Source organism: Lissotriton vulgaris, chromosome 5 (genome assembly GCF_964263255.1).
Source record: "Lissotriton vulgaris chromosome 5, aLisVul1.2, whole genome shotgun sequence".
NCBI classification, from domain to species: domain Eukaryota; kingdom Metazoa; phylum Chordata; class Amphibia; order Caudata; family Salamandridae; genus Lissotriton; species Lissotriton vulgaris.
The window spans coordinates 1,643,359,683-1,643,374,479 of NC_141693.1; the positions used below are offsets into that span (position 1 = coordinate 1,643,359,683).

Genomic DNA, 14,797 nt, shown 5'->3' on the forward strand with positions numbered 1-14,797 from the left:
TACCACGCAGTGCTTTTACAACGCAGGTTTTACAACGAAAACCATTACAACGCATTGCACTGGGGGGCGCTCTAGGATAAGTAATAGTTTAATTAACTATCCAACACCTTCCCTACTATCCACGGGGACTGGAGTTGGAATAGTAAATTAAACTATTCACTATCCAGCACCCCCCAAAGCAATGCGTTGTAATGGCTTGCGTTGTAAAACTTGTGTTGTAACAGCATGCGTGGTAAAAGCATGCGTTGTAACAACGTACAACCAGGAGGAGGGTTAGCTGCCCTATCAAGGAGGAAACCCCCAGGGCATCCGCAAGGCTCAGACAAGCTGCTTCCCACTGTATAGAGGCTGACTCTGCCTCCGACCCTCTTAGTGAGTTAATTTATCAACAAAGAAACTAGGTAATACATGAAAAAGTCTCCCTAAAGCATAAGGCACAGTGTAAGTGACCAACTTATTTTGTCACTAGAACATGGTATAACCTTACGTCTCACACATTTAGTTACACAAAATAACACCCATGTAATATACACATTATAGTTGATCCATTTACATTTGAGTTTGGAAGTTAAAAGCATTCCCATCATATTCATCTAGTAATTGTAGTACTTTTACTCTTTTCCTAGAGTTCAAATGTTTATTCACAATTCATCAAATGATCACGCTACCCACCAGCCTACATGGTGATAACTGTTTAATTTAAAGCTTTCCCTCATGTTAAAGTACTCAAAATGCATCTTATGTATTTTTCCTTCATTTATAGTCCTACACTCTAGTATTAATCCCCATTCTTCTCATGTGTTTTCCCTCTCAACCCCCACGGCATGCTGTCCTTCTCTGTCTGTCGTTTTTAGGTCTTGCCTGAGTTGCAGCCCATGGGCGGCTCGTTTGCGAGATCTATTGTCGTTGGTTTTCTGTCGGGTTTCTTTGGAAGTGGGGTTGGTGACCGTTCTGTCTCCCTTAGACCCCGCCCACTTGTCTAGCGTTGCAGCACATGCGAACAGCGTCTCCTCAAGTTGTGTCCTTGCCTCACGCTCGAGCCCCCCTTCTCTGAGAGGCTTTCGTCGTGTCCCACCACCGCAAACCAGTGCTCGTTTATTACGTTTTGGTTTCATGAAAGCTCTTATAGAGTGCTAAAAACAAAGTAAATAACCTCTTGGCGCTTTCACATATGCCGGTAAAAGGTGTGACTCCAATCGAATCGACCCTTCGGAATATTCTCTGATGCGAAGTTCCTAATATGAATCTATTCCCCGTAATCAGTTTCCTTTTTTTTGCTTTTTCTTAATGGCAAACTCGAATTCACTTTTTAACAGCTTTTGTGGGATCTCCTAAAACAGACACCTAGCACCCAATAAAGGATAGACAAGCTTTTGGGAGCTGTCTGATAAAAGAGGTGCCTCTCGATTTCATGTTTTACAAGCCCCGGGACTTATGCAATCCTGGCTTGGGCGACTTCAGAAGTGGTCTGGTGGGGGCCTTGTGGGGGTGCCCCAGTGAGGGCCTAGTGGGGGTACCTCACTAAATGAGGTCAGTCGAGGCAGACTGGGAGGCAGGACAACGGAGCAGAGACTCATGAAGGGAGAGATGCGCAAGTAAACACTTACATCTCCAAGGCCAGAGCATAGACTCAGAAACCATACATGCTCACACGCCCTTTCTCACTGTCTCTTACAAGGATGTATGGGTACATATATATCTATGTATAAACACACACACAACAAATCCATACTTATTTGAGCATATATATTTATCTGTGTCGCTCACGATCTATACACACACACACATGCTCGCGTTCAAGAGATGGAGAATGAGTGAATATGTGTGGACACACACATTACAGAGAGACACACAGGGGTGAACTGGGAAAGAAAATAGGCCCTGGTACCAAAATAAAAGTGCCCCCTACTGGTGATGTAGCAAATGACAAAGAAAAGCAGCAATGTTTACAAATTGGGCAGTTTTGGCCTTGTGTAGAGGCGCTGAATAAGTGTTCGCCAGGCATGAAACACTGCTGAGCTTCAGCTTCCTGCCAGTAATATCTGTTTTATTATCAGGAAATCAACAGTAAAACCTGACACATTGGACCATAACACAGGCCCACAGAAGCCAAAAAAAGTCCCACAGCTGCACATTACAATATTACACAGTTACCCGTTCTGGGTTCTTTATATATCAATTGCAAATGGTGGGACCCAAAGTAAATCCTTTTAACTTTATGGATTATATAGAAACAGAGAAACGCCCATGGGACCTGTACTGGCTGGGCTGGATAAATGCTTGTGGGGGCGCCGCAAAACACAGATGGGCACACACATGGTAAATAAAACAAATCGACGGCGTGGGGCAGTGAGCAGAGCAGCTAACTACATGATCTTATTAGAACACTCCAAGATATTGATTCTAATAGGACAGTTACATACAAATACAGTGTGCTAACTAAATGACTCTAATAGGACTGTGAGGTGCTAATAGGACATGCTAACCAAAACAGTTATAGGACAGTTAACTACAAATATCACATAATACTAAGAGGGCAGACCAGTACACATATGGCACTAACAGGATAGTTAGGTACAAATATGGACCGCTCACTGCGCCATACTGATAGTACGATAAAAATAGGGCGGGTTAACTGCATGATACTAATAGGACAGTTACATACAAACTACATGCTAGTGATAGCACAGCTGGGTACAAAGAGGGCACGCTCACTTCAAGACTCTGACAGGACAGATATGAATAGTACAGTTTAATGACAGCAGTAGTAAGACAGTTAGGTACAAATAGGAAAGACTCGCTACATGATTCTGAAAAGACAGAACGATAACGGATTGGTAAATTGTGGACAGGGCAGTCCTAGAGTCCGCCGCAGTGTCGGTCTTTGTTTGAGGAAACGGGTGAGTGTGTCTGTGTACAGATGGACAAACAGACAGTTGGACAGACAGACACATGGAGGGATATGTATTATAGTTTTACTACAGCTGTTCTATGCTCAGTCTGACCCTGAATACCTTAGCTGTTTTTACAGTCATTGTTCTTAAATCGATCAGTGTTTTACCTGTACAGTTAAGGACATGAACATAGGCAGTGGCGTAGCTAGAGCGTTTTTCGCCCGGGGCGATCCCTGAGTTTGCCACCAAGTAAAACTTACCTTGTGTTCGCCACCACCCCCAAAAAAGCGCCCACTCCCCCCTTAGCTATGCCACTGAACATTAGGTCTGATAGGGACTAGTTTCAATGTCAGTTTTCATTTACTGCCAGGTTTGAGCTCCAGAGGGACCTGCCCCACTCAAAGCCCTGCATATCTCACCTCCTTCTGCCACACCAAACTCTTCTATATACCGCATCTCATATTTGAGGTGCTCCTGCTGTGATACAGTGTTCTAGGCAAATTACTCTATTCTTTTGAGCTAGGTATGCATTATAGCAAATAGGGATGCTGTACGGCAGGGCAGGGCTTACAATCTTAGCAACGTCGATGGGGGCAAAGGCGAGATATATTGACTTTGCCAACAGCGTTTTTTGTACAGATGACAAACTAAACTCCGCTTCTCAACATCTCACACAGGCCCAATAATCCCTATAACATATCTCACTCATCAGCAAATCTCACGTTGAGCCATAAATTCTTTGGTGCGGCGATCACTTTTAGGTCTTCTCTCTGGGATTTTGCTTATCACACATGTTGGTGATCCAGAGAGAGCCTTCAGTGTCTATGTATCACTTTGCAGTTGTTTTCACTACGCCCTGTGATCTTTTTCATATGTTCATACTGGAGCTCCAAATGTTTGGGATATTCTTTACAAGGGTTTCACTACGCTCTGTGATAATTTTTTATGATTAACAGACATATTTACTAGCTCATGTATTTTATTTTATATGTTCACATTGGGAAATTGGGAATTCTACTGTTTCTGTATTCCACTTTTAAAAGGTCTTTCTTGCTCCTTAAAGTCTTAATACTCCTTATGATGTGTTTAAACTACTTGGTTTTGCGCAACTGTGGATTCCAGTCCTCGTTTTTACACTTTAGAGGTTTTGTTTTACTAAGCTCTGTAATTTGTTTATACACTTGTGGCGGCGATACTTGGGGATCTGCTTTCTTTTACTCATTTGCAATGCAATAGGTCTCTCTTTTTTGAAACTTTGACTTATTGGTATTGTAACTGACAATGCCTTTTATTAAAGCAGGTTTTTAAACATATAACTAAAAAGCATTGTCATTTACAATGCCAATAGCTAAAAATCTCGCAATTGCGAGACCTATTGCATTGCAAATGCTTGTTAATTACCTTTCAGGTTTGCCATTATTGAGCCTGTTTCATCATCCGCCAGTCCATCCTTTCCAGTTTACAGCAGTGATTACTTTATATCAGAATAGCATATACCATCCTTCAGTAAGGCAGGTATAATTTGTTGTTAATTAAACTCTTCGAGAACAAACCGACGTTTTACAAAGGACATGGCTGTCCAATTTTTTACCGAATCCTTTAAAGATTTCGGAACGGCATTCTAAAACAAACAAAAAATTTAGATGCAAAATGTGGAATATCACACCCCGCAAATTCAGTAATTAGTCTGATTGCGTAGCTAAAATCCGAGCTATCTTCCATGAATAAATGTGTGATGCAGAAGCTAATTTTTTGAACTGCTCTTGATCTCTATAAATATTTATATTTGATTAATTCTTAGTTCATATTGGGAAATTTTCCTTCCTATTCTTGTGAAATGTTAGTACTTTAGATATGAACATTATATATTGTGTTGAAAGTTATTCTGCAATTATTCGATTTACTATTTACCATTTTCTATTAATTTATGACATGAAACACTACACCCCAATTGTTATTCCATAAAGAAGGAATATCCTTAGAAGTAGTTGCTTTAAAGTTTTTGATTAGCCTAGATTGCTTTACTCTATCCTGCTTAACTTTGTTCTCTACCCCAGGAGGAACACTAAAGACGCAAATCTTAATAGTAGTGGGTCGGAATCCGACCTACCTCATTAATTTTAATGAGGTATGTTGGAAATTTGCGCTCACTACAATTGGATACCATCACAGGCATGTAGGCCTGATGGGGTCAGCAGGCCACCATGTCTGTGATCGCTTTTCAATAAAGTTAAAAAAAAATTAAATTGGAGCCTCTTTTTCTTAAAGGAAACTGGGCTGCCTCTAAAACGAAAAGTTCATTTATTCATTTTGTAATTTTTTTGGTTTGCTTTAGAGTTTGCAGTGCCTGCCTCCAATCAAATTTTTTGAACATTTATTAGGGGAAACGTGTTCCCATGGGACTCATTCCCTTTTATGAATGAATTACCACCCCAACCTGTGGGTCAGTACCTTTTCAGTGATCTATGACTGCTATTTTGGTCCTAAACCATGGATATATATGGATAGAAATCACTATTTGGAAAGGAGGCCTACAACACACTCTTTCCCAATAGTTATTTGTATCCATTTCTAAACCTATTTTAGGATTCGGCTAAAAGTAGTTTTCTGTCTCAAATGCATAATTTCTTATCCATTTCTAAATCTATTTTAGGATTTGGTAAAGAGTTTAACGATTCCTGTAACAGATTTAGCACATTGCTAAAAAGCGGTTTTTCTGTCACAAACTCCAAATCAAAGCGTTTGCAACCAGAAGACTGGTTTGTACATCTGGCCCCAAGTTGTTTCAGAACTCATCAGCATATTTCTATTGATTAGGTAGTCTTTACATCAAATCCCCCAAAAAGGACAGAAAGTTACATAATCACACAATTCCTTCCCCTAACTAATTAATTGCCAGTAATGCAAAACTGACAACAGAGTGAGTCGAAAATACGCATTAGGATTAGGGGTTGGTGAAAAATGTGGCTCTGCCGGCTGAGTTTGTAGGGTTTTGCCCACTCCCCATTTCCCTTGGAATGCAGAGTTCTGGCAAAACTGCGCCAACCGCCACGTGGTGGAGTTTTTTCTTGCGTGCAGCCGTGGGCAAGAAAGAATTCGCATTCCCTTGCGCGATCATCAGGCACTACAATGCCTCCCGGTGAGATTTCTCAACACAATCGGTCACATCATCTGGTATCTAGTGCTAGTTGGAGGAAGCTAAACAAAATGAATAAGTGATTAATGCATGCTTCAGGATTCTGGGGCATTGTGGTGTTCCTGGAGTTGACCTTTGGGGCATAAGCTGCATTGTCCCATACGTATCTGTGGGCTATGTACTGTTTCTGACGTCTAGGTTAGCTCATGAATCTTTCGTTGAAAGTGCGTCAGTTCTATAAATTTTGTTTTGCTGTTTTATGTGTTGCCTTCTTTTTTCTGGTGTCCTTAATTCTTTTCCCCACTGCCGGTTTAACAAGCACTGTCAATCAGTGTCATGTATATGCAAGGAAAAAGTGTAGTGAAGGAGTTTAACACATTCTAATCCAGCCTCTATTACCTTTGCCAGGGGCACCATATTATGCAGCGTATTACATAAAAACATGAATAATTAAATCCCCCAATGAACGTGTTTATGAGTTGACCTTATTGGGTTGCAGCATAGCAGAGTAGGTATTCAACAGAGGAAGGTTACCCACATGGTTTAAACTGAGAGCAGCTACAATATGGTGTATGCTATTGCAACCCTATCTAAAGAAGAATTACTCATTTGCTAGAGCAAGAGCAGTCCCTAACTGTGCCTTGAAACCACATCTATCTTGTCAAGTGTTCAGTATCACCAATGCACATGTAAATGACCTCTGGTACAGATCCTGTGGATGCAAATTCATCCCATGACTTTTAAGGGTCTGGTGTAAAGTTGGATGTGAATGGACTATCCACCAATAGCGTTTCTCCTTGCAGTCTAACTTTACATCAAATGCTAACTGTGGAATTCCTGCATGTGCACTGTAGAATGAGTAACCCCTCTATTGTAGTTCGTTTATGGTTTAGATAGTTGGCTATTTTCATTTATCTTACTTTCAATAGTCATAACAAGACATTAAAAGTGTCACATTTCATGGTTAGTTTTCTGTGCGTTCCTATGAGGACTAGTATCCAAAATAAGATTTTCAAGATCGTTATCAGTTTTGTGTTTTGATTTGCATTTTGATTATTCTACCATCATCACCTACTTTTCTTGACATCCCTCTTTTATAGATACATCAACAACTGTGCCTGCTTCGAATACAAAGCCAGTGTCAGGACAGGTGCCCAGCAGAGAAAGCACTTCATCATTTCCTACCGGAAGACCATCAGAAAATGTTGTGACGTCTACTGTTTCGGAAACAACAAGCCAAAAAGATGTGAATGAAACTCTGGGAGTTACAGCATCACTGACACGCGGCAACACACAGAGCAAAGATACATTAAGTACAACAGAACCTGCTTCAAACTACACTCATACAGTTAAAATAGAACCACCAACAGCAGTGCAGCATACATCAGACATGGTGGGAAGAATCAACAGCACTGCAGCTTCTACTGTCTTGAAAACAAGCCAAAAAGATGTGGATGGAACTCTGGGAGTTACAGCATCATTGACACGCGGCAACACACAGAACAAAGATACATTAAGTACAAAAGAGCCTACTTCAATCTACACTCATACAGTTAGAAAAGAACCAACAACAGCAGTGCAGCATACATCGGACATGGCGGGAAGAATCAACAGCACTGCAGCCGTAAATAACAATAATTCAGAGACCACACAGCCAGCAACACAGCATACACCTGATATGTCAGAACATCCCACAGCTACACTCCAGATCAGTCTCTCAGCAAGCACACAATCAACAATTGAGCATACATCAGATAGGTTTAATAGAACCACCACTGAACCCCTTACAGCCAATCAATCATCCAAAACAGAATCAACACTGCAATATACATCCAATGTGTTTGATAAACCCACCACCACACCCCTTCCAATCAACCATACATCCGGGATGGAATCATCTGCCGTATCACCACACCCAACCACTAACAGTTCGTCTGCTTTTTTTTCTTCCTCATCATCTGCAAATGTCACAACACCTGCACCTGTAAATACCACAGAACATACATCATCGATAGCAGTCACAAACAGAACAACGCAGGTGTCACCTATTACAATAAATAGAAATACTACAGACCTACCAAAAAGTACAACAAACACCAACTTCACCCACAATCCCTTGATGTCATCATCTTCTGAGACTGTCACAAAACTTACAGAGAGCACAGAAAATAATGGAAATAGCACAGTACATCCCACCAAGTTATCGAATGCAACCTTGACATCCGCAATGGTCCAGAATAGCACATCTGCTGATGTAGTAACTAGTTCATCTGTGTCTGGAACTGCCAGCACATTAGGTGCAGAAACTGGTGTATTATCTACTTTATCTACAAATGAGACAACAGGGGAAAGGAGCTGGCCCACTACGAGATATGTATCACTGGGTCCAACGTTAACTGTTGACTACATCAATAGCTCCAAGATTAGCACTTCAGCCGCTGGTGTTACAGAAGCAACAACTACCACAGGTAAGAAATGTATTGATGTCGTTTTCAGTTTAGGTTTATTGTTGAAGATGCCGCACAGAATATCAACCTTCCTTAGATATGAGTAATCTAAAGTACTTGTGTATATCAATGAGTATCACAATTAGTAACAATGCACATAGGACAGTTGTTATTGAATTATTACCAGGAGCCCCTTGTAAAAATAGCTTATGTTCACATTGTGTGTTTGTGCGTGTGTGTCCTTAATTTCTTTCAATTACACTAAAACTGAATACCACGGTTTCTTCAGAGATTAGCAACTCCTAACATTGTAGACTCACAGACTGTCTAGAAATGTTGTGTTCTAAATATTTACAAAAATACCTTCCCATCTGGTGTAGATATTCTGTTATTAAGTCGAATGGGACAATATTTCCGGAGACATTCAGGAGACAATATTTATATTGAAAATATTCTGGCACCGGTAGAAGAATGCTGAGAGGAATAGAGTAAGCATTGGCAGCCTCACAATGGATGTTATGGTTGAAGTGTATAGATGACTCCAACCATAACATTTCTACTGCCTCTTGGCACCAAGTATGCTTTCATTTTCAAAGCGATTGGTTCCAATAGATCACAGATGCGTAGAAAGGGCTGACGTTATTTAGAGGTTGAAAAACAAACATTGAAGGATGTGAAGGAGAATATTTCAGGACTTCTTTGTGGCACTCATATACCGATTGCTTCTGCTCAGACTAAAACCTCGAGCCTCTGCTGCCCAGACTCAAACCGGGTTTACCTCAGTGCACTTCCAGCTGAAACCAAGAAAGACACAAATATTATGTGTAAAATAGGGCTACCAATCCCACCATGCAACACCTGGACTGGATGGGCTACTTACACATGGAGCTGGGCAACATGAGGGCTTGGCTAACCCTTGGTTTGGTAGTAAAAGAAGTCGCTGATTGAGGTTCAGTTGACCCCTACACCCAATGTCTTTCCACTACTACATCTGCTTCACTCTTGATAGCTACCCAAAGGATAGTTCTGCTGTCAAAATAAAAGCATATTGGACTGATAATTGCATTCACAATGCTCATACCGAATTCTGTGTCACTCGTTCGCTCCATTACTCTCTCCTGGTCTTTTGTTTGCAGGTCTCCCCCAATGCTTATGTAATCAGTAAATGTGCTCAGAGCCATATCAATAGAGGGTGATAGCGGTGGTGACAGGGATATATCAGATAATGTTGATCATCTGTCACCCATTGCATCTATCTGAATTTCAATCACCCCACAACTTTACGTGCTCTTTTCTATGGGACAATCAAGCGCCCTGATGCTGCCTGGATGGTACATTTATGAAACCCCGAAATCCAAAAAGAAATTCTCTAATGGATGTCCCAAAATACTACATTCATCTTAGAAGAAGCAGGTATTTGTAGAATGTTCAAATATGTGATGTATGGTTAAGTAGATTTTTTTTTCGGTTGTAGGTTCGAATTTCTGCAGGAATGTACAATGTCCTCCTTTCAGCTACTGTGTACCAGGGATTTCCAGTTACAGCTGTGTTACAGGTAATCAGTCTTTATTTTTTATTGAAGTTATTTAAATACCGTAATGCTTGCCTGTATCTTTTATCTGTGGATTATACTCAGGTAAAATTGCCTACCTTAGTGCATGAAGGTGCCTCAAAGAAAATGTAACTTCTTGCTAACTGTGTGGAGGGATTTAACCAGAGGGATGTTTCTTCATTAGAATCAATTCTGCAAAGTTTTCCCTGAACATTAGTTAACTTTGAAATCTTCCCAGTGTCCACAGACATTCTCTGTTTTAGGGTCTTTGTCCCTTCCCACACCTCATGGAAACAGGAATACTTTAGGTCTTGGCCGATGGCCCAATCATCACCAACCAGTACACAACACACCAGTTCTCCCTTATAAACAGATTCCAGTACATCCAGAATTCCAGTGTTTTCAGTTAAACGGAAAGTCTCCTCAGGCGTTAGCCCCCGTGGAGTCCTATACTCCCTCAGACTCCAAAATAACTTGCAGGAGCTACTTCTTCAATAGGTCAACCCAACTGGTCAGCTGTTTCCCACTACCTATTGCAGAGTCAGGCCTGACTGACTCCAAATTAGGATAGAAATTGGTCCCAAAAACAGCAGTAAAATTAAAGTGCACTGCTGGACAGGTTTGCTGGTATTTCTTTAAAGGACTTCTTCTGTGCTTGCCTTCATCAAGTCTTGAGCTTGCAGAGAGGTCACTGTGTAGGAGAACTAAAAGACAAATCCTTCCATGTCATTAGTCGGGGTATGCCGTGCGGTGCAATCTTGAATTCGCCACAACACCTTTCCATAGACGTAATTACTTTTTCAATTTGCTTTCCCAAAGGTCTTCTTCAAAAGGTAAAAAAGGTAGAGGACATATTAATATGAAAAGAGCTGTATCCCAGAGATTATCGCTCCCCTCACTCCACCCATAGAATCAAAGCTTCCTCCAAAGGAACAAATGTGTTCCTCATGTCCTACGAAACCAACGGACAAGCACCCACAGACCTCTGGAGACATCCTTAACTGTGGAAAAAATATGGAACAAAATGCATTATAGCAGGTCCCTGACAGAAGTAGTTAAAGCTTAGCAGTTTCATCCTCTCCATGTTTTTTATCCAAGAGATCCTTTAAGCTGGCAGACCTTGCAACACATCTATTAACTTCAGCTGCTTAGGGTTGCCATGTGTTAGCTGTATTTGAAGGATATTGAAGGTCTTATCAAGAACTTTGTTAGCAGAACTTTTCTCCTCCGGTGTGGCGTATCTAGATCCTTTACCATAGTGGCTGTTCAAATACCACAGTGTTTCGAGTGTATCTTTTAAGTGGATATCAGTGATGTGGAAGAAGCCCCCCGGTGGCATTTCTACCACCTTATATGGGCAGAGTGAATTTTCTGCTGCACTAGACATAATTTCCAGAGGCAACGAATCTTGTTTCCCTAAAAATATGCTGGGCGATCTGTCCCAACATGAGTGTAAGAATAGCAGTGCAATGTTCACCTTCTCATGCAAGCCCTCCATCATTCCCAGACCAGTCTTTCTCAGTACTCACTCTGCAAAGGTGGTGAATCTGCTTCTGTAGCTAGGGTGCTGAACACCACCATGTTCGGTGGAGTTAGCTTTATGCCCTGTGTGGATCCAGTGGAGGTGCGGCGATGGAGGTGTCTCTTCTAGCAGGATGTTTCCCATATACAGTCTGGAAAATGAGCAGCTACTCCGCTGGAGTCCAGGACCAAGCAGCTTCTAATTTTTTACAGAGCTTCCATTGCAACCATCCTTGAAACAAGGCCCTTAAACTTCAGTCTCCCATATTTGAAGAAGGTAAACAGATATTTCAGGTCTATCGTCAGATGTATGTGTTCCGCTATAGCCAAATTAGCTGTTGGCTTGAAGATTTGCATTAGCATCTTCCATATTTCAATAGTTTTTAATGCAGAGCTTAGTTCGGCCTAGTCATATTGAAGAACACTGAAGTAGGCCGCCTAGCCTACAGTATGGCAGTTTTGTTAACTGAGACATGTTTCTGGTTTGTAGATGTTGAAAAGTATCCTTCAGCAATCTCAAAAAGATTATATATGTTACTGAATAGGACAACCTCAAATTCTACATTTACCTTATACCACAATAATAATACTTTTCGTCTCCCAGTACCAGCCTAGTGTCCTGATACTGTCAGGACAGCCCTGCTGTCATTGGGTTCGTAGTTGAGGTAAAGGAAGTGATATTTTACAAATTACATACACGGGTCCAGAAAAACAAATCCATCGGAAAACAGGGTTAGGGGTAGTTTCTTATATCATTATGATCTCTGTCTATTTTATGTAATCGATGGTGAGTAGTCAGGTCGGGGACTTTTTTTTAAATTACATGAGCCACTATAGGCCATGAGAGCAGACCATATGTTAAGGAGACCCACCTGACCTGATTGTATGCATTCTTCACCTGCATTGACGAGTTTCCCCTTCCCTCCCTTCACAGGCTGCTTGCAAAGCATTACAAAACTCCTTAATGAAAAATAAATGTAGAAGTCGTGAGGCTTTACTGGACTAGGGATTGCTGAGGATTTGTCGAAGCTTGTCTGACTAATATAGAGGGATTGGAGGTAGAGAGCAAGGATGCCCTTACCTACAAATGAGAGGCTTGTATATGGGATTATGTGATAACCTGTGAGACAGAATATTTGACCTCTTTTGGAGGCAGACAAAGCAATATCAGGAAAGGCTGAATTATGTATTATGGCAAAAAATGAATGTTATTTTGAAGGGGGTAGAGGTAGATGTAGACGGGGGGAGCAAGATGAGATCTGTTGTAGGTTGGCTTCATTAAAGCAAATGTGTTATTCAGATTCTAAGCCTAGTAGTGCTGAGGACTGGGTAGATTTTGTGAATGTTGAAAAATGTGTAATTACCTGTACATACTCCTGTACCCGTCCCATTCATTACTTATGAGATGGAGCCACCTCTGGAAACAGAAAAAAAGAACTCTACCCATCATTCCCATCATTCCTCCAGTTCTTTTTTTATGTATCTGCGAGACGTAGACAATGGAGCCAGTTTAGGATAATTTCTTACCCGTTGGTGGCCTCGTCAGGGATTATGCATCATGAGTAGTTGCCATCAAGAATTGGTTTGGATTCAGCCGCTTTTCAAAAGTAGGCTCCATTCCATTCTTTTTCAGCATATGAAGAGGCAATGGACGTGGTAGAAGCTAGGCTTCTTCTGGGTCATTAGCTGAGCATGCGAGGTCCCCCAGGTGAGTGCGTCTGCACAGTGGAGGTGGCATCAATTCTCATACCAGCAGGGAGAAGAGTATTTGAAGCTGCATATTCAGGAAGGAAAGGCTGTTTTGTGTTTACTGGATAAAGTGTTTTTGCCTGCCACGCGTACAGATTATTACTAAGATTACCATGGGGAAGCGCTCCCACAATGTGGGCCATGGTGAGTCCTCCTGCAGTGATTCCTCATCCTCTCTTCCCCCAAAACGAGTGTCTAAGGAGTGGGAGGATGATCGACTTTGGAAGCTTATTAAGGAAACTCTTATTGAACTTAATGTTGCCAAAGCTCCTGCCAGGCATGTTCTTGGGAAGGTTCTGCTGATATTTCCTCTTTTGCAGAGGAGGAGCAGCCAGCATCTATGGATGAGCAGAAAGGGAAATGTGTTGGCATGGACATGCTCCCTGAGTATCTCGCTCATGTGAAACAGAATATGGGTTTTCAGGATGGGGAAACCCCTGAACCTTCATCTACTTGTCTCTTGCATCAATTTCAGCAGTCTGTACAGTTGGATTGTCATGCTTATCCAGACATTATGGGAGTAGGGCACAGAGAGTGGAAGGATCTTGAAAGGATTCTTATGCCACGTTCATGGGACAATTATATACCATTCCGGACATGCAGAAGGTATTGACTGATTCTCTGCATATAGACTTGTTTGTTGCCAGTTTGGTTGGATGCACTTCTCTCACTGAGAAGTCTGTGATTAGTGACCAGAGAGACAAGAAAGTGGATTTATCCTTAAAAAAGTATTACTGTAGAGCCCATCTGGCGTTATGGGCTGGTATCTACAGTACTTATGACTCTCAGACATTAATTTCAGACTTCACACAGCTTTACAAGACAGTGGAAGAAGGGACTGAATGTTATTCCTTGCTTGAGGGTATTGAGTGTTAGGTTAAATATATGTCGGATGGTCTCTGGTCATCTGTGCTTTCGGCTGGAGCTTCTATTGCTTCTCGCCGCAATTTGGTTCTGAAGGATTGGTGCACGGTCTCTGGCCAGAAGGCATCCGCACTTTGCTTACCTTTTGAGGGTTCCCATCTATTAGGGGGAGAGCTGGGAACCCAACTACATATGCCTTTTAAGGAAAAGAAGCACTCCTCTTCATTAAAGCAGCTGTCTTTCCCTCATCCGGCTACATCTTTCTCTGTGTGCACCCTCTCATCGCTTAGGCCAGCAGTGATGTTTTCAACCCAGGAAAGAGCAGGAAAAGAAGCCTAAGTCTCCAAAGAAACAGCGCTCCTGATTTTCTAGGAGATGGTTTGATGGGTGTGGTCCGAGGCAGGCTAAGGTTTTTTCCTGAAGACAAGGATCAAATCTACTTCAAACTCGTGAGGGCTCCAAATAACCCGATCAGGTCACTGGATAGAGTTGATGTCCCTTCCCCCGGATTCAGGAGTCTCGAAAGGAGAAGAGGCTGATGATTCAAGAAGGAATGGTAGCCCTTTTGTAGGTGGACATTTCAGAGGTTCACCTGTTGTCCAGAGGCCAGGGCTTCTACTCCTTCATTTTTCTG

The 14,797-nt window shown here is 41.7% G+C and overlaps 1 protein-coding gene across 1 annotated transcript in view; it reads left to right on the forward strand.

Annotated features, from left to right (window-relative positions):
* Positions 1-14,797, forward strand: part of LOC147716895 (uncharacterized) — a 476,733-nt gene that overhangs the window by 145,513 nt on the left and 316,423 nt on the right. The window contains exons 2-3 of the mRNA XM_086923790.1: positions 7,131-8,498; positions 9,952-10,032. Coding sequence (XP_086779916.1) covers positions 7,131-8,498; positions 9,952-10,032 — 1,449 coding nt within the window. The remainder of the gene's footprint in view (positions 1-7,130; positions 8,499-9,951; positions 10,033-14,797) is intronic.